Source organism: Rosa rugosa, chromosome 2 (genome assembly GCF_958449725.1).
Source record: "Rosa rugosa chromosome 2, drRosRugo1.1, whole genome shotgun sequence".
In the NCBI taxonomy this organism is placed as follows: domain Eukaryota; kingdom Viridiplantae; phylum Streptophyta; class Magnoliopsida; order Rosales; family Rosaceae; genus Rosa; species Rosa rugosa.
In genome coordinates, this window is record NC_084821.1 from 72,533,694 (window position 1) to 72,553,021 (window position 19,328).

General features: G+C 41.2%; 5 protein-coding genes across 8 annotated transcripts; 3 read left to right on the plus strand and 2 right to left on the minus strand.

The window, feature by feature from the left end:
• Positions 1-7: 7 nt before the first annotated feature.
• Positions 8-1,564, plus strand: LOC133730037 (DNA oxidative demethylase ALKBH2). Its single transcript, XM_062157687.1, has 4 exons — positions 8-277; positions 430-546; positions 645-834; positions 1,087-1,564. The coding sequence occupies exons 1-4, from the start codon at positions 41-43 to the stop codon at positions 1,278-1,280; spliced, it is 738 nt and encodes a 245-aa protein (XP_062013671.1). The 5' UTR covers positions 8-40; the 3' UTR covers positions 1,281-1,564.
• A 502-nt stretch (positions 1,565-2,066) lies between these two features.
• LOC133733668 (uncharacterized) lies at positions 2,067-5,405 on the minus strand. 2 transcript variants are annotated; one of them, XM_062161315.1, is made up of 5 exons: positions 4,171-5,405; positions 3,247-3,779; positions 2,914-3,098; positions 2,511-2,577; positions 2,067-2,389 (listed from the first exon to the last, which is right to left on the minus strand). In XM_062161315.1, exons 1-5 carry the CDS (start codon positions 5,288-5,290, stop codon positions 2,351-2,353), a joined length of 1,944 nt encoding a protein of 647 aa, XP_062017299.1. In that variant the 5' UTR covers positions 5,291-5,405; the 3' UTR covers positions 2,067-2,350. The 2 variants fall into 2 exon arrangements, 1 of the variants encoding a protein (XP_062017299.1); XR_009857825.1 differs by lacking the exon at positions 2,067-2,389 and having other exon boundaries at positions 2,914-3,082.
• A 1,796-nt stretch (positions 5,406-7,201) lies between these two features.
• Positions 7,202-10,994, plus strand: LOC133730041 (acetyl-CoA acetyltransferase 2). 2 transcript variants are annotated; one of them, XM_062157692.1, is made up of 14 exons: positions 7,202-7,379; positions 7,470-7,568; positions 7,657-7,839; positions 7,911-8,016; positions 8,102-8,240; positions 8,574-8,651; positions 8,736-8,801; positions 9,017-9,102; positions 9,191-9,290; positions 9,375-9,485; positions 9,568-9,609; positions 9,763-9,849; positions 10,032-10,117; positions 10,779-10,994. In XM_062157692.1, exons 1-14 carry the CDS (start codon positions 7,346-7,348, stop codon positions 10,810-10,812), a joined length of 1,251 nt encoding a protein of 416 aa, XP_062013676.1. In that variant the 5' UTR covers positions 7,202-7,345; the 3' UTR covers positions 10,813-10,994. The 2 variants fall into 2 exon arrangements, with proteins under 2 accessions (XP_062013676.1, XP_062013677.1); XM_062157693.1 differs by having other exon boundaries at positions 7,205-7,379; positions 7,666-7,839.
• Positions 10,995-11,122: 128 nt separating this feature from the next.
• LOC133730039 (WEB family protein At1g12150) lies at positions 11,123-13,924 on the plus strand. Its single transcript, XM_062157691.1, has 3 exons — positions 11,123-11,472; positions 11,840-12,034; positions 12,189-13,924. Exons 1-3 carry the CDS (start codon positions 11,431-11,433, stop codon positions 13,743-13,745), a joined length of 1,794 nt encoding a protein of 597 aa, XP_062013675.1. The 5' UTR covers positions 11,123-11,430; the 3' UTR covers positions 13,746-13,924.
• A 154-nt stretch (positions 13,925-14,078) lies between these two features.
• LOC133730042 (phosphatidylinositol/phosphatidylcholine transfer protein SFH1) lies at positions 14,079-17,787 on the minus strand. 2 transcript variants are annotated; one of them, XM_062157694.1, is made up of 11 exons: positions 17,434-17,787; positions 17,322-17,356; positions 16,854-16,937; positions 16,700-16,753; positions 16,489-16,566; positions 16,145-16,198; positions 15,964-16,023; positions 15,800-15,895; positions 15,407-15,508; positions 15,148-15,228; positions 14,079-14,806 (listed from the first exon to the last, which is right to left on the minus strand). In XM_062157694.1, the coding sequence occupies exons 1-11, from the start codon at positions 17,486-17,488 to the stop codon at positions 14,495-14,497; spliced, it is 1,011 nt and encodes a 336-aa protein (XP_062013678.1). In that variant the 5' UTR covers positions 17,489-17,787; the 3' UTR covers positions 14,079-14,494. The 2 variants fall into 2 exon arrangements, with proteins under 2 accessions (XP_062013678.1, XP_062013679.1); XM_062157695.1 differs by having other exon boundaries at positions 17,322-17,350; positions 17,434-17,786.
• Positions 17,788-19,328: the final 1,541 nt, after the last annotated feature.

Sequence of the window (19,328 nt, forward strand, 5' to 3'; positions counted from 1 at the left end):
TAAGTCTGAACTCTGAACCAATCAAATACTAGTTTGAGCCATGAGTTTGAGTTTGAGGAAGTTGGTGACGAAAGCAAACCCTAATTGTAATGAAAGTGAGGATGAGGATGGTAAGGCGAAGAGAGAGACGAGGGTGGCTCTGGGCAACGGAAGCGAGGTGCTGTTGATTCCAAGGTTCATAAGCTTCGATCGGGCTTGGAATTGGTTCGATTACCTCAACACACATGTTCCCTGGACCAGACCCACTATTCGTGTCTTCGGCCGATCCTGCCTCCAGGTCTCTCTCTCTCTCTCTCTCTCAATTATTTGTTGGGGATTGTTCAATTCCATCACTCATAATAATAATAATATATTTGGGAGAAAATCAATGATGGATGTGGTTTGAATTTAGGATTGATTGAACTGTTTGTTTGTTTGTTTATGTTTCAGCCTAGAGATACATGTTATGTTGCAAGTCCGGGACTACCACAATTGGTTTACAGTGGATACCAACCTCATGCTTATTCATGGGATGATCTCCCTCCTCTTAAGCAACTCTTGGAAGCGGTACGTACTAATAATGCTTACATCCATCAGTACGTTGCCTGTTACTTGTTTATAATCCCTCTGCCCATCATTCCATCTCATTTTGTCTTCGATCTCAGGTCCATAAAGCACTTCCTGGCAGCAGTTTCAATAGCTTGCTCTTAAATAGGTATAAAGGTGGTAATGACTATGTTGCTTGGCATTCTGATGATGAAAAGGTTTATGGTTCAACTCCTGAAATTGCGTCCCTATCCTTTGGATGCGAAAGGGAATTCTACTTGAAGAAGAAACCCGGTAAAACATCTCAAGGTATAATCATCCACCATCCATCTCACCTGTTTTCTCCATTTATATTATACCCCAAGGAAGGAACATCTAGTTTCTTATTTTGTCTTTGTTATGTTCTTTACGGTGTGCATGACTGTACATGACTACATATTTAACAGCAGTACGTATTTACATCCCTCACCACGAGAATCTATGTCATACCATAAAACAATGATTGCACTTGCATTCTTATGTTGCATGCTTAATTTTTCTTCTCTTGTGGATGCTTGCCAGAAAGAAAAAGTGATCAAGAAACTACAAGTAAGCGATTAAAGAGGAATCATGATGATCAGCACTCTTTCATGCTTAAGCATGGATCGCTCTTGGTGATGAGAGGTTATACTCAAAGGGATTGGATGCACTCTGTGCCTAAGCGGACAAAATTAGAGGCCACTCGTGTCAACCTCACCTTCAGGCATGTGCTCTGATATAACGGTTCTAGGTAGGATCAGAAGAGAATGGTTGTTCATCTTGCTCTCTTCTTTCGTGTTCTTCTCTGTGGATGAGTTTTTGAAGGTAACCTACTCCCCATTGACAAGAGGAATGTATAGGTTTCTCCATTGCTTGAGGACATTCTGGATGGCAATACATGTAATACTTATTCCTGTAAAACAGGTTTTGGTGGAGAAACCTAGTTTGTTTTCTCTGTTTATTTCGTTAAAGAGTAGAGACCTCACTGTTGTGCTAAGCTAGTTCATTGTTGTATTGAGCCAGAGTTTTTGCAAGTGCAGTTATTAAGTCAAAAAAAACTACCCATATATTACAGAAATAATCTGAATTTTTTCAAACACGAGCGAGGCTATGAAGGGTCAAACCCTGTGGGATCTTGCTCTGGAGTTTTCATCCCATAATATTTTTTTGGTCAAAAACTCATTTTTCACCCAAAATTGTGGGCTCACACGAGTTTTGGGGCAAATTTCACTTTTTCAAATATACTGTTTTTTCCATTCGTGAGTGCTTATGTAGATCCTTAACATTTTAAAACATCACAAATAGGTATACTTTGTGATTTTCTTGAGGATCGAGATCAAAATATTTACGAACTTAGCGTTTTATTAAGCAATTGAGATTGATACTTTTTGAGGTATAAAAGTTGAGACATGTTTCAGCAGTCTTAGAAAAGATTACGTTTCAGCTCAAATCTTTTCCTTGCCCAAGCCAGCCGGCTCTGATGCCAGATATTAGGTGCCAAAGTTATAAAAGAAAGGAAAGCAGAACTACAAAGTTTAAACATCATCTTCATTGCCAACTCTGGACATTTTGGTTACATGATTTAGATGGCATCCCATCTAGACAAAACTCAAAAAAGTAGAAGACAACAATGGTACAGGACCACCATTGTATCCTTCCAATAAAGTAACATCTGGGCCTGTTTGGCCAATACAAAAGGGATTAAGGGTGATTAAGTGGGCTGCTCCTAACAATAACAAACAGCTCGGACAGGATACCAATATATACAAACAAAATCAACAGAGTAGCAGACTATTCACAGGTGCCTCTACTTCGTCATATTTCTCCACTTGTCCTTTAGATCAACCTGAACACAGTATCCTCAATTGTCTTAAAGCCGAACATTTTAGATTTACAAAAAAAACTTTTTACATGCAAGTTAATGTACGCGGCTAACAGCTGTTCCAAATACTGCGAAAAGTAGTTACCTTAGTTCTCTCTTCAAATACATCTCGGTATGTATCTAAGATAAACTTCCAATTGCCTCTGCCATACCTGCATTAGAAAGGAATACATTGGTGAGAACTTTGAAATTGCTCAAAAATAATCATGATTGCCTACTCAGCCAATAGAAACATGATTGCTAGTAAGCACTAAGGACATAAAATTCTGGTCATCTTTTCAGAGATGAGAATTATGAAGCAACCAAACATTACGACTAACGAGCTTGCTAGGATTGAAAATATATACCCTTACCAATAATCTGATGAGACCTACGCATTTATCTAACCCCAACTGAATAAAACTTTTAAAATATGAAGGTCCCTTTCACAACAAGAAGCTGGAGAAATAGAGAGCAAAAGTGCAGAAAATATAAAAACAAGTACATACTTCTGCACACCAGTCCTTAACGTATCTTCTTCATGTAAGCTCCATCTCTTAACTTTTCTCCTCTTAAAAGATCTTTTATCCTCATACTTCTTCAGCGGAGAAACAGCATTCCTTTTTGGACTAGGTAGGTGAAGCCTCCCCTTACTATTTGTTTGTTCAGATGACATACCTAGCAAGTCATCCCACTGAAAAAATAACACTCATTTAATACAAATCTATAAACAAACAGAACCACCACAAATTTTACAGCCAGAAATATTGGCCATTTTGCACACGTGCAACATAGTAACTTGTAAGGAACCGTAGGACTGGAAGAGCAAAGTATGAAACTACCTCATAAGTATGGGCAGTACTATTACGTTCCATCAAGCCAGCTCGGGAAACATTATTCTGAAAACTGCAAGATGGATTTCCAGGATTGACATCACCCGTCTGAACATAATCCGTGCCCTTTCCCTTGTCAACAGACAGATTTGGTGCATCATTTTCTTTTCCACTAGGTTGGGGAACATCATTCTGATGACTGGTGTGGTTTCCATGATTATCATTATTAAACTGATCAGGCTCAGTGCACTTTGCAACAGATGGATTTGCTGCACCTCCATTTTCTCCGCTTACATGATCCACAGGTCTCATTCCCAACTCAGATCTTACAATTTCCGACTTGCGCAAAGCATAAGGAAGTGGGTCTGTCACTACAGCTTGTAGAGCCAAAACACTGGACTTGAGTTCTTCTTGCACTTTTCTAACTTCAGCACTAGACACTGAGTTATATATGCGAGCTGATGCTTCCATACCCACATCTTCAGCATCTCTAATCTTAACTGGTCCATGCCTGCGTCTAAGTGCCGTGCTCCTTGGAGTTTCTACAAGAAATAAACAGGAAGACTGAAAATTGTGGACTATAACATTTGTGCAATAATGAAGCATTATTAAGGGTGATGATTTTGGCACTCCACAAGTGGTAAAACGGAGTGCCAACATCATCACACATTATTAAATGGGCATATTTAAAACTTCAGCTATATGGCATTGGCATAAACGAGAAAGAGCGGAATAATTGTTATCAGTGTATCCCCAAACAACACAGCCTAAGAATATCAGATAGTCACAAGTTGGGGAAAACTCGGCAAAATTCAAGTTGATGAAAAAGCATATAGAAAGAAAAAACAGAAAAAACAATATAGAGCACACTCTCAATATCAATGCTGTAAATGAAATCTCTCTCTCTCTGCTACTGAACAGACAGAAGTATACCTTTCTCTTTAGTTGCAGGTTCAGAGCTGAGGACACGATGGTTTCCATTAGGTGGCGACCTTTCTGCCCCCACTATCTGCAATTGAACACCATTCATAGTATGGTGATCCATTTCAGACCTAGAATTGAAATAAGCTACAGTCACAATTTGTGATGCAGACTCATCACCCACATTCCGTTCACAGGCATCACTAACATTAGCCCCCTTAGCCCTTTGCGGCTCCTGTTCAGACCTAGCACTACCATCATTTGCCCCATTCACCCTTTGTGCCTCTAATAATTCAGACTCCGAATTGACATTAGGCCCATTCGCCCTTTGTGCCTCCTGTTCAGACGCAGAATTGACATTAGCTCCTCTCTGCGCTTCCAATTCACGCACATTAGCCCCATTCACCTCCAATTTGGAGCCATCACCCAAATCAACCACATTCCCCATTTGCACGTCCAAATCAGCCCCATTCGCACCCGCATTACCATCACTGTCCACTGCAACCTGATCAGCTTCCGAGCTTAAACTACCCTTGTGCATATTAAATCTAACAGCCCAAGCAATAAACGGAGGACCCAGGATCCCCAAAGCTTCCTCCACATACGCCGCAACCAATGCCAGCGCATCATTTCTAGTGTTGAGGCTCGCTAGCTTCTTAGAAACCTTGATATCCCAAATCCCAGCCTCCACCTCATCCCTTGTCTCCTTCAACTCAGCCGATACCAGCTCGCAACCCTCAGACTCCTCCAAAATCCTAACCCTACCCCTCCAAATCCGATCGACTGCCTCCATGTACTTTCCACTCGGCTTCCCTCTGAAGCCAGCCAAAAACTTGACCGTGCAATCCGTCGCCACGGCGCAGTAGGCCGCTCTCATTGAGTCCGTGATCGGGAGCCCTTGGCCGCGGTCCAGAGCCTCGATGGACTCCAAGGATTCGAGGAGGGTTTCGGTGACAGAAGCCTCGTCCAAGATTTGGGACTCGATTGTTCGGAGGAGGAGGGTCTTCTTCAACCGCCAGTCGTGGTTCGAGAGCGGCAAGACGCCGAGGACTCGCTTAGCGACGCTCTCCTTCTCGCGGTCACGGAAGAGGAACTCGAGGACCCACCGCGAAACGTTGACGTCTAAGTCCATCAGTACGGCAACCGGAATCGAAAAATTGAGCCTCTGATCGAGATTGGGAATTAGGGTTTCAAAGCGCGGGAAATCAATGTACTTGGAAATTGGGTTTTGTTAGGATTGAAAGAAAGTCGGGGGGTAAATAGCAAATATCACCCTTTACCTGGCCCTGGCCATTAAAAAAAAAAAAAAGGGTTTTTGTCCATTTACACCATTTTTAGAGATTTTTTTCCCACTTACCCCATTAAGTTTTTTTAATTCCCTCTTACCCAAAACACTCTAAGGAGGTCTTCCCTAATACCCCATTAAGATTTTTTTTTTGTTTTAAAATTTTTTTAAATACCATTTTACCCTCACCCCTTTGTTACTTAGAGAGAGAGAAAAAAAAAATGGAAGAGAGAGAAACCATGGGAGACTTTGCCGGAGCCCGGTCACCGGCCGCCGGAATCCGGTCAACTTTCGCCGGATTCCGGTCAACCGTCGCCGGATTCCGGTCACCGGCTGCCGCCCACCGGAATTTGCTGAAAATCTCACCGGAAAGGTTTTTTTGCCCCCAATAGACATCTATTGCCCCCAATAGACCTCTATTGCCCCCTAATAGACGACTATCAGCCATGTATTGCTCCCCAATAGACGTCTATCAGTCATGTATTGCCCCCCAATAGACGACTATTGCCCCCCAATAGACGTCTATTGCCCTCTAATAGAACTTTCGTTAGCCGACATAGGAACTAATCTTCCTAAATTAGACAAATAAAACCTTAATTAAATAAAAAAATAAAGAGATTATATCAATTTAAAAACGTCTATTGCCCTCCAATAGACGTCTATTGCCCCCCAATAGACATTTAAAACTTTTTTTTTTCTTTTCTTCTGCCCCATTTCGGCAAAGTTCTATTGCCCCAATAGAACTTTTTTTTTTCATTTTTCTTTCACTCTGGGCCTTTTGCCCCAATTTTACACACACAAAAAAAAAAAAAAAAAAAAAAACCAAAACAAAGAAAGAAAGAAATTGATTTGGGCACCCAGAGAAAAACTCTGGGCACCAAATCGTGGTTGTTCGCCGAGGCTGCAGTCGAATAGAGGCGAGTATCCCTGATCTGCGGTAGGCTGCAGTCGACAATCTCTGATCTGCGGCGGGCTGCAGTCGAATTGAGGCGAACTCTTTCGCCGGAGATAACCTCCTGACCCTGCGCTCTATTCCCAATCGGATCGGAGATTGTCAACGTCGTCGTGGTGGTGGCACCAGATCAACGTTGTCCTTTGCCATTGGCGCACCAGATCAACGTCGTCGTCGTCGTGGCGGTGTCGGCGGAGGTCAGCAGCCCGTGGAGAGTGGCTCCGCCGCTGAGGAAGAAGAAGGTGACGGCAATACTGCTCCCCAATCGGATCTGTGTGTGTGTGTGTGTGTGTGTGAGAGAGAGAGAGAGAGAGAGAGAGGAGAGAGAAGTGAAGGAGGGTTGGTTTTGGTGACCGGAAACGACGACGACGGCGACAACAGCGAAGACGGCGACGACGATGATGAGGTTGATCTGGTCCTTGAGCGTGAGAGAGTGAGTCGTGACCGGTGTTAGAGAGGAGAGAGAGGAATTAAATGGCATGGATGTAGTTTTTTAATTAGGTTGAGGGCAAAAATGTCAATTTAGTTTAAATTGTGTTAATGGGAATAAAAATCTGTTGTTGGGGTAAATGGGTTAATTTTGATCAATTTTGGTGCTTTGGGTCAAGGACCCAAAAAAAAACTCATATAGTGAAATGAAAGTTGGGACCTCCAAACTTGGGCTGGGTGGGCATGGATGGCCCAATGCATAGCGAGATGGCCCAAACCCAAAATGAGGACTTCACTTAAATGATATGATCGAATTGGATATATATATATATATTCAGACAGAAATGGAAAACGGATTGGATCAATTGGATTGATGATCGTCATCATGACTCACTATCTACTTCTAATTTTATTTATAAAAAAATATAAAAAAAATTAGATTGTTAGCTGCTGCTCTCGAGCTTCCTTCCTTGTTGTTTTTCTCTGGCGACTGGCGTGAATTGAATTACCTTCTTCTTCTCATGGCTTCATCATCGTCTTCTGTTAAACCACGAGGTAAAAACTGCTCGCTCCCAATTTTCCGAATTGCTTTAGTTTTCTATCATCTTCCTGCTGAGTTGTGATTGATTGATGGGCATGAAACAGATGTTTGTATAGTGGGTGTGGCTCGTACCCCCATGGGCGGTTTCCTTGGTTCCCTCTCGTCTCTCTCAGCAACCCGCCTTGGCTCTATTGCCATCCAATGTATGTATATAACCTCTGCCTACTTACTTGTTTGCTGTACGTGTTTCAATCAATGACTCTCTCTCTCTCTCACTTGGTTTGTTAAATGACAAGGTAGGTGCTCTCAAGAGAGCAAATTTGGACCCCTCACTGGTGCAAGAGGTCTTCTTTGGGAATGTCCTAAGCGCCAATTTGGGCCAAGCTCCTGCCAGACAGGCTGCTTTAGGTGCAGGCATTCCAAACTCCGTCGTTTGCACCACTATTAACAAAGTCTGTTCATCCGGCATGAAAGGTCACTACTTCTCTCTTCTACTCCGCTCCCCGCTGTTTTAGCTTTTCTCATTATCTAACTTGTTTCCTCAGCCGCTATGATCGCTGCACAAACCATCCAGCTGGGTCATAATGATATCGTTGTTGCTGGTGGCATGGAAAGCATGTCCAATGCCCCCAAGTATCTACCAAATGCCAGGTCAGCCTTCCGCTATTTGTTATTTGTTCACTTTCTTTTGACATTAGGATTGATTCTCTCTTCCTCACACTAATTTTGCAAACAGACAGGGATCCCGCTTAGGACATGATAATATTGTTGATGGCATGCTTAAGGATGGTTTGTGGGATGTCTATAATGACTTTGGAATGGGAGTTTGTGCAGAAATATGTGCTGACAAATACTCCATATCCAGGGAACACCAGGTACTCTTTCTCTGCGCCTACCTCTGGATTAAACATATTCATGCCTCTTCACCTATACCTGGTGCAACTTGCAACTGAATAATCCTGCATTCCTTTGCTTGCTGGAACCTCATCTGTCTCTCTCCCCCCCCCCCCCCCCCTTTTTTCCATCATTTTTGGAACTTGTAGTGAGATCCCGTACATCATTTAATTTAATACATGAGTAAGAAAAGCTACTCGGTACTTTTGACAAGTGAGACACTTGTGAAATGCTGATTTATGCTTGTTTTTATTTTGCGTATTTACTTTAATTCAATGTTGTAGTGAGTGGTCTATATCCATGTTTCCTTGCAGGATGGTTATGCTATTCGCAGTTTTGAGCGTGGAATTTCTGCACAAGATGCTGGTCTCTTTGCATGGGAAATAGTTCCGGTGTGATTTAGTGCTTTCATGAATAGCAGAAGCTTCTAACTTTTATTATAGAGTGTCTGTCTAAATCTCGATTTTCAAATGCAGGTTGAAGTTCCTGGGGGACGGGGAAAGCCTTCCTCAATTGTTGACAAGGATGATGGTTTACAACAGGTAAGTATGATAGATGGGCTTGGTAATTGACATATAAATATATTCCTTTTAGAACAGTAATATGAAATTCTAGTTTGCAGATCAGAACTTAGTTTAAATGATTAAAATCTATCAGCTATATCTGGATGTCAACAAATTTGACCATAGCCAGTGTCTTTGTTTTCACTTCCCTTATTGTTAATGTCTATGTTTTCTTTTCATGTGTACCTTGTTAGTTTGATGCTGCGAAATTGAAAAAGCTTCGACCAAGTTTTAAGAAGAGTGGGGGTTCAGTTACTGCTGGCAATGCTTCTATCATAAGGTTATCTCTCTGTGTGTCTTTAGGTACTTCTCATATTGGTGTCTCATTTTTAACAGTGCATAATGGGTTCTGCTTTTCTCTTGGACAGTGATGGTGCAGCTGCATTAGTGCTAGTGAGTGGGGAGAAGGCACTTGAACTTGGGTTACAAGTAATTGCTAAGATAAAAGGATTTGCTGATGCAGCTCAGGTACTGTGAAATGCTCGTTCTCGTTTACCTTGGTTGGATGGAACTTTAAATTGTGTAATTGCTGAAACAAGATTGTCTGGACAGGCACCTGAGTGGTTTACAACTGCTCCTGCCCTTGCAATACCAAGGGCTATTTCAAATGCTGGTTTGGAGGCTTCTCAAATAGATTACTACGAAATAAATGAGGCATTTGCTGTAAGAATACATGCTCTTGTTCTTTGATACACCATTTTAATTATAGAGCTTTTGGTGCATATCATTGTTTTAATCTCTGCAGGTGGTGGCTCTTGCAAATCAAAAGCTCCTTGGCCTTAATCCTGTGAGTATTCATGAAAAACTTTTAAATCAAAATTGATGATGTGCATTCTGAGTTCTGCAAGCAAGTCATTTTGGCTATTGTTTCACTTTGCTTCCTTCAGCCCAGTATGAGCAGCTTCACTTTGTTTTCACAGTTTGTCTTTCTTGAATCCAGGAGAGAGTTAATGCCCATGGTGGAGCTGTATCTTTGGGACATCCATTGGGATGCAGTGGAGCTCGTATCTTGGTCACTTTATTAGGGGTAATTTATTAGGGTTTATGTGTTCCTGTGCTTCACTTTTTGTGCCTGACAATTTAAAGAGCTGCAGTGATCCATCTGTTTTTTTTTTTTTTTTTTTGCCCCTGAGATGCATCTAGATTATTCCTTCCTTTTAGATGTTTGTTACTTTTGGGTGTCTAAATTGCAGAGTCATGTTCTTGCAGGTGTTGAGGCAGAAAAATGGGAGGTATGGGGTTGGTGGTATCTGCAATGGGGGAGGTGGTGCATCTGCCTTTGTACTTGAGCTCATGTAAGAACTTTACATATGTTATGTTTTTAGCAGCTAGGGCCTTATGGTTTTCTCTAAGAAATTTTTTTGTTTTATCCTTCAAACTGAGCCATGCTACCATCTAGCATATGATTTAACAACACTGAATGACTGAATTGATGAGCATCACTTGTTGAACTTGGGTTTAATTGAGCATTACTTGGCTAGATATTGCAACTTGCTCTCCTAAATAATTGGAGATGACCAAATTGTAGGGAAATAAAGACAGTTATCAGTGCATTAGAACGAGGATACAGCAACATGAGTTGCGTAAGGTTTTTTTAATTTTTGAATAAGAATAGAGTGGGTGGAATGGTTTGGAAGCATTAGAGAGCTCCCAAGTCCCGCCATAGACTCGTGATTTAAAGCTCTGTGGTTGCTGATAAAACAGATAGCAAATTGTAGAATTAATTACAGAGTCCGCCTCCTGTGTGTTTTGTTGTCAAGATATCATCCCTACTGCGTACTCTGACCTTTCATTGGATTTGATTGTATAGTTTATCTTGATTGATCTTTGTGGTTTCAAGTGGTGTTTAGATTCTGTGGTTTTAAGTTTTGAAAACGATATGCGAAATATGATCTTTGCCTATGAATTGTTTTAGAAAAATTTCATCAAATCACTAAACAAGTTTGCATCTTGCAGGCCAATTGCGAGAGTGAGACCTTCCAGGTTATGATAATTCTGTGTTGGATCGTTTTGTTATGCAATTGTGCCTTCACTACTAGAAGGCCTGAATCGAAGGGAGCCAGATGTTATGGCGAGAAACAAATAATATGTGATGACGAACACATTTGTACTATAATACTAAATTACTAATAAAGAGTAGTATGATTTCTCCTCTTGGCCTTTGGCATCAAATCTCAGAGTGTTATGTATTGTAACTTGAAGCAAAATGTGTATAGAACAGAAAGGCTCATCAACAATCAACCTCCCCCTAACAAAGACAAACATGGAGACAATATTGCCCCAAACATGAACCCACTGATGCATGGCAGAAAAGCAACGGTGGTGGTCATTTATGTCTTTCCCCAATTGTGGCATTTACCGTTAGCCAACGCGTACTTCTCTGTGTTTCCCGCTAAAATAGGACGTACTGGAGGTAGATGTCAAAATCTTGGACCTCATATTTTGGGCAAAGCAAACCAATTCTACCAATCTTTTTCTTTTTCCTTTGGATCTTTGAGAAATTTTTTTAGATTTGTTAGCTTGAGAGAGTGAAAATTTTAACTTTGTGGGGGATTTTGGGGTAATTAATTGTTTGGTATCTGGATCTCACTTGCTGTAATGATCCTTCATGCTGGGGATTGAATTGGAGTCGATCGGTCTTGCATTCAAGGTACGTGCCCTCACGTTCGATCTATGTACAAACAACGCGTCTATTCATATTTGTTGACATCCACTTCCACCTCTTTATCTAAATAATAATAATAATTCTTCAAAACCATATGAAAATGATATTGCGCTTCTCCAATCTCCAGCATTAGCATTTAGCATTACATACTTATAGTCTCATAGATAATTAGTGAAGCTTTTTCTTATTCTCTCAGAAAAAGAAACCAATTAAAAATCACAATCCAAACATTGTTTGACTGGTAATTACTTTTAGTGATCGGTTTTCTGCTATCAATTTGATTGAAGCTGATCGATATATGTGATACGTACGCATATATATGATGCTAATATATCAATTAAATGTTTTTCAGAGCTCGGAAATCAAAATGGCCAACGTCCGCGTAAAGGATCAGCAAAAGGCTTCACCAGATTCTGCAAAGGCAGAGGTGGGAGAGGTTGACACCAGAGCTCCCTTCCAATCTGTCAAAGCTGCTGTTAGTCTGTTTGGTGAAGTCGCCGTTTCTAAAGGGAAACAAGCATCACCAACCAAGAAAAAGCTATCAGAGGTACGTAAACTACACTCTATTCAATTCGATCTCCTTTTGAGATAATTATCTCAAATGTAAAGGCTGCTAGCCCATCTACTCTCTCTTCCATTTTTCTACCAAAATTTATTTGCATTGCATGTCTGTCTGTCTGTCTGTCTGTCTGTGTTGTCAGAATGATGAACTGGACATGGAGACACAGCTTCTGTTGGCCCGGAAAGAACTCACCAAGGTTAAGCAACAACTAGAGAGTGCTGAAACCACAAAAGCTCGAGCACTTTCCGAACTTGACAAGGCTAAGAGAACACTAGAGGAACTAAATACCAAGATCAAAAGTGTAAGCGACTCCAAGAAATCAGCAATGAAAGCTGCCGAAGAAGTACTCAAGGCTCGCGCCAAGAATCTGGAAGAGGTGAAAGCCAGAGAATCAATTGAAGGTGCTGCTTGGAAACAAGAATTGGACCATGCAAGAAACGAGTACATAAGCACGGTCACCCAACTTGATGCTGCAAAGCAAGAGCTCACCAAAATCCGGCAGGACTTTGATGCCGCCTTGGAAGCAAAACTGGTTGCGTTCCAACAGGCAGGAGAAGCTCAACGTTCAGCAAAAGTTAACTCCGACAGGGTCACTGAGCTCCGAAAGGAAATTGCAGCCATGCAAGGATCCATTGAGCAGCTAAAAGTCGTCTCTATACATGCCCAACAAGAGCAGGCAAAGGTTGTGGCCGAAAGGGAGGCCCGCCTACAAGATTACAAAGCTGCTAAGCAACAAGCAGAAGACAGACTGCTATCTCTCAAGGAGGAAGTTGATCCTGAACTAATCAAAGATCTGGAGGCAAAGCTTGGACAAACAACAGTGGAAGTTGAGGTCTTACAGGAGGAAATGAGAAAAGCCCATGCGTCCGAAATGGACTCTGTGAGAGTTGTGACAATGGAGCTGAATGAAGCCACAAAGAAGCTGCAGGAAGTTGCTGAAGAAGAGAGCTCTCTTCGGAGCTTTGTGAGCTCCCTCAGGCTGGAATTGGAGGATGTGAAGAGGGAAACCGGTGAACTCAGGAACAAGGAAATGGAACTGGAAGCTCTTGCTACTAGTCTGACTGCTGAAATGGAGAAAAACAAAGCCGAGGCTGAGCGGTTCAAGGAAGAGGCAGATCGTGCGGCAGTCCAGAAGCTGTCATCAGAAACCGAAAGCGCAAGACTGGAAGCCGAGAAGATGAAACAAAATGTTGTTCAACAGAAGCGAGAAGCTGAAGATAGTCGAAATTCAGCGGAGGAAGCAGAGAAGAAACTGAAACTTGCACTGGAAGAAGCTGAAGATGCAATAGAAGCAGAGAAAAGAGCCCTGGTACAGCTGAAGGCCTTATCCGGGACACATCATGACACAGCAGCTTCAGAGAGCACTACTCCTAGTACAACTGGGAAGATCAAATTATCATTGGAGGACTATGAGTGTTTGAGTAGGAAAGCGAAGGAATGTGAAAGCTTGGCTGAGATAAAAGAGGCAGAGTGCATTGTCCAAGTAGAAGCGATCAGTGTGAGAAAGAATGAAGCAGATAAAAGGTTGGAGGCCTCCTTAAAAGCGATAGAGGAAATCAAGACTGCAACAAACTTGGCACTGAGAAACGCAGAGTCGGCAGATTCAGCAAAATCGGTGGTTGAGGGTGAACTTCGCAAGTGGCGTCAAGAAGAACAAACGGTGGTGGTAGGCGAGTCATCACGGCCACCCTTCTAGCATTTTGCTTCCCACTTTTCAAGCTCACCCGTCAAGGCAGATCAGATGGGATGGATCTTGATATCTTATATTCATAGAAAAAATTATCTTATTTCACATTAAGTTCAAATTTGCTTAGGATAATATCCTTAACGATGGTGTAATTATATTTCTTCTAACCCTCATCTGTCTTCCAAGAATTTCATGTCCCGTTTTTCATCCAGGGCCCGGCTCCTGTTCCAAAATGAAAAGAACTGCTTGTTATATATAGCACACAGTTCGGTGAAAATTTTTATGTGGAATTTTGGCAAGGATGCCAAAAGGACTGTTTTAATCCCAAAGAAACCAACCACATCGTTTGAGCACTGTAAGTGTTAATTTTGATTTCGAATGCACAATTAGATAAACTTCCCCAGGCGACCATAAGTTAAGCATTGAATTGCTAATAAGTGATAACAGGTTAATCTGTGCAATTACTACATAATTTACAGCTGTGCAAATAAAAATGATAATTGTCAGCTGCACTACAAGTCTACAACACATACTAGCTACCGATCATCCAGCTAAATGTCAGCTTACATACATTATATTTGCTTGCCCTTGTGGAATTTACTTGGATATAATGTAAGCAACTGCCATTACAACCAATTAGTGTGCAGCACTGCAACTGTAGTACCAGTAAAGCAATATTCCTTGTCGAGCATCTTTTAAACCGAGCAACCATGAATGGGCAAGCAACCATGATACTGCAAAGTACCGAGGTGTGTGGTTCAGTCACCATTGATTTTGAGGGGAGAGTCAGATACCCCATTGCCGTTACCAAACTTGTTGAACTCAGATTCTATTGTTTTGGCAATCTGTGTTCCTTCTGCAGCTGGCTCAGGTATGTCCACATGAAAAGAACCCTGCTTGATTGGTTGAACGGATTCATTGATCAAAGATTGCTGCTTGATGTAGTTGTAGAGCTGTTGATGAAAATGGTGATCCAAGGAGAAGCAATTGTCAGTTCCATTCTGTGAATGCCGAGATGATCCAGAACCTTCCCTTTTACAGAAATGGGGAAGAGATGCATAATCCATTATCTACACAAACTCAAAAGCAACTACAAGATTAGTCCATTGGAATACAAGACTTGACTCTTTAACCTATGTCTATCGTATGTTTTGCCTTCCATCCAGTTTCAACTATCAATCAGAGATTGAACTTTTGCAGAGAAATAGACTTTTAATCATGGACATAAAATTGCAAGGGTTGGTCTAGAGAGAAATTTTGAAAACATGTGGCTACTCAGGGGAGCATGGAGGGAAATAGTTTATGGCCCATGAAAAAAAAATCAACTATTAGAGACATGATTTGTAAATGATTCACACATATTCAAGTTCTCAATACTAAAGCACTAACCATCACAGGAAAAATATCTTACCTTCAACAACTCATCTGTACCACAACCAGACAATACTTGTACTTTTTTTCTTGTCCTCTCCTGCAAAAGGGGTTTGACAACCTGCCAACAATCCTGGAATTAAACCACTGCTATTTCAAAAAGGACCTAATAAACAACATTTTAGGAACAAATATGAGCATCATACCTCTATGGTGGCAAAATTGCTCATACAATAAACTCAGTTAAATACAACACAAGAATTCACCATATCACGAAGATCAATAATGTGAAGGCTAACCTTCCAACAGGCTGAGAATATGTAAGGCACATTTACAATGTAGTACGTATTTGTCTTCTCTGGGTAGTTCAAATCATCAACTGTTGATATAATTGTCAACAACTGCGCGGAAGTAAAACATAAAAGGTAATAAATATTACGAGGTTTTACAAGATTTGCATAAAAGAGCTCATTTCTATACGTAGAAAGTAGAATCTTGACAGTTACGCGTCCCTTGAGACATGAAACCAACCTGACTTTAGTTAGTTTCCAAATATAAAATTATAATTTCACCAAGGGCTATTGGAGTATTGGACAAATCTTGCTACGTGCATACAATGGGGAAGAACAACGCAGTTCAATCTGTAATGAATTAACTAAAATTATGTAAAATTAAGTTAAGTTGATTCGTACCTTAATTTGGTTTAGTGCTGAAAGCTTCAACCCAGTCATATCTAAAACCTTCACACATGTGGTAATAGGCTTACCATACTTCTTCGATGCAGATGGCTGCAACCAAATGCACATATCAGAAAATTACTTGAGAAACTTCAGAGACTCCAAGATCTAATACTAACCAAAATAACACGATCTCGATATTCATTGATTTGAATGTGTGACTGCACATAGTAATGAACCTGCAATGAAAACAAACACCTATTTCATATGGAGCCCAAGCATCAAGGTGAAGTGGCAAAAGCACACAATTCAAATTCAGGAACTTTTGTAGAAGATGGTATACATAATCATAATACTTACAGACGCTTTATTAAATGTACTTAACCCAACCCCAATAGCAAAGACTGGCATACCCTGAAAAGAAAGAAAAATGACATAAACACACTACAGCACACAAAACGTGAAAGTAGCACTAGCAGTAATAATAATTATCAATATGATTATTATAAATATTAGGGTCCTAAATATTAACAGTAATAATGACAATAATAATCTGTTTTAGAGACACAATAATCATAATTCAATCCCTCCTTCCTCCCTGAAAATGGAGCAGGGTATTGTAGGATTGAATTGCAGACAGTGTCGGGGATAGTGAGAAAACTGTAAAGATCAAAAACAGGACTGGTTTCAGTAAGAATGAGCACCTCTCTAGAGTAACCTGAAAGGCCTATGAGCTGTGAGTCTCGCACTCCTCTGTACAATTCAGTTGGAATTATGGGTTTCTGCACGGACGAATAAGAGTCTGATAATGTCAGCATTCATTGACCACCACAGGGACTAAATAGATTGTTAATTTGGAAGTCACTGAAAAAATAACACGATGTTAGGCAAAGCATGAGAATAGGAATAACTTACGGCCAATATACTGTCAATCTCATTTTGTACCCTCCAGTTTAAACAATCCATCAACTGGAACAGCATACAGATATCATTTTAATAAATAAAGAAAAGTTGGGGCAGAGGATTTAATTGCATGAAATAAAATTTGAAGCAAAAGTGGGCATGTTACCATTTTATGGGCTTTGACAACATTCCACTCTCTTGCTCTGAGAAAACGCGCAAAAGTCTCAACTAGAAATCCTTGGTGAACATTCTATGAATCAAGTAACACGTTTTGTGATTATCCATGCAAACTCAAAACAAGATTAGTGAAACATTTGGAAAAAAATATCCAGCAAAGGCGAAATTTGAGTAGAGTATCTCTTTAGCAAAAGGAAGTTTTCGTTACTGAAAAATAGCTAGACAGTAAATGATAAAAACAATGTCCATAATCTGGAAAGAAAATAGGAGCCGTTTGATTGCTGTCATCGGAGACTAGATTGTGAGATTGGGACTCCTGCAGACATGGTTTCAGTGGCACTAAATGCAATCACTCAGAAAAGATTCAGCATTGATGATCGAAAATCGAATCAGCAAGTGGCAACCATCTTGTTGCTGAGGTGAGAAGAGATCGGAGAGAGAAATTAAAAATGCGTACCTGAAATGTTCTCTTCAGTGGTTCATCAACTGGCATTTCAAGAGTAACAATGAGCAACAGTCAATAGAATAGCCAGAGAGAGAGAGAAAGAAAAGGAGACAAAAGAAGTGACCTTGATCCATTAAAGCTTGGAATTGCTTGATCGCCTCCTGAGAAACGATCCCCATTATTGTCTGGGCAAAACAATCTGATGAAATTGAACTAGTAAAGCAGCAGCAGCCAGCAGCCAGCAGCCAGCAGGAGGAGGCTTCACTTGTGATTGCGAACTGTGAACTAGTAAAGCAGAGTCTCCCCGTACCTTTTTGACTCTTTTTTTCTTTCTTCTTTTCTTTTACCGGAAAGGATTTGTTTAGAGAGATTTACTGGGGAAAGACAAGAACAGCAACACACTCCCCCAGACACTCGCTCACTCACTCACTCCGCACAGAGAAGAAGAGAGGTCAAGATTCAACAAAGGCGGGCCTACGAACCAAAACTACCTCCATTCCTCTTCTTTTTCTCTCATTCGAATTATTTGTTTAATTTTTGGGTTTTCTTCTTCTTCTTCTTCTTCTTTTTTTTTTTTTTTTTTTTTTGAAATGCAAAAAAATATATTCATCATAAGTCAGAATAGGCCGTTACGTACCCTTCTGCTGCCATCTAGACATGCAAGAAGATAGTGGTAGTACCCATAGTGGTACATAGAAAATAGACCTACTCATTGTAGCGGGATCCCCCTTTGGTACTACGCCGGAGGCGCTAGAAAGATCCGGCCCTCCCAACCTAACTTTTACTCAGTAAATCTAGTCGCCTAGAAACCTCAATTGGCATACAACTAGAGACACTGAGAATTAAGTCGACAAGACCAAGACCAAATGCTAAAACTAGATGCACACTTTTGTCCCTGAAAATAGGGAATTATTGAAAGAAAAAAACTAGAGAAACTAAATAATAAGGCAGGGCCAAAAAGAACCCCAACCCAAACTTCAGCCCATAATGGGCCCATAGCCAGTGCCTAAGCCCAGAAGGGTAGAACCCAAAGGTGGGCCGTACCCAGCTCTCCCGGCCTAGACCAGCCTCGCCACGCCTCCATCCTCGTCTCCACCACTGTTGTCGGACAGAGAATGATGCCGTTGCCGCCTGCCCCTCGGCGAGGATCACCACCAAACACCATCCCTATCCCACACCCTGAAACTCTGCGACAAAACCAAAACAGCAATCTGATCACTGTCGTCATTCAGTTGAGTCACATCTGATCCATTCCATCGAACACGACCCGCCGAATTCTGACCGTCCCCAGACACCGCCACGCCCCCGCAGAGTCCCGAGTCCACTCCGATCCTAGTCCGCAGCCACGGCTCAGCTACTCCTTTGAACCGAGAGAGAAAGAGGATAGGTACATCCCAAGATCTCCTCCTCCAAGCATGAACACGGCCTCAATAATGACTTACCCGTCCGGCCGCACCCAACGTGCGTTGGCTAGGCCAGAAGCCGTCACCATTGCCGGGGCGTAGCCGGACAGGCGCTAGCACAGGTACAGCGACTATAGCAACAGAAAGTCTCTAGGGTTTCTAGAGAGAGGAGAGCGACTCTTTGATTGTTAAAATTCTTCTTCTTCTTCCTTTAATATCACATTGTTGTAAAACAGAAAAGTTTTTTAGAGAGAGAGAGAGAGAGAGTTTGGACACAGAGAATGAGCTATCTTCTATTCATCTCACTATGAGGTTTATATAGGGCTACATCTTGTGTACAAAAGGTAAAACATCAATCACTCATATAATTACGAATGTGTCAATCGCCAATTAGAAGCATGGCAATCACCAATCAATAGTAATATATGGCATGCATCAAGCAATACCTATTGCATGAATAACCATATCATTCCAAACTTTCTCCCATACCTATTCCATACCTATGTTCTTATCTCCCCCTAATGATATGGCTATTCATGCAATAGGTATTGCTTGATGCATGCTGTAATGTCCCGTATCTTAATTTACCCGTTTACTAGTCATTTGGACGGTAAAC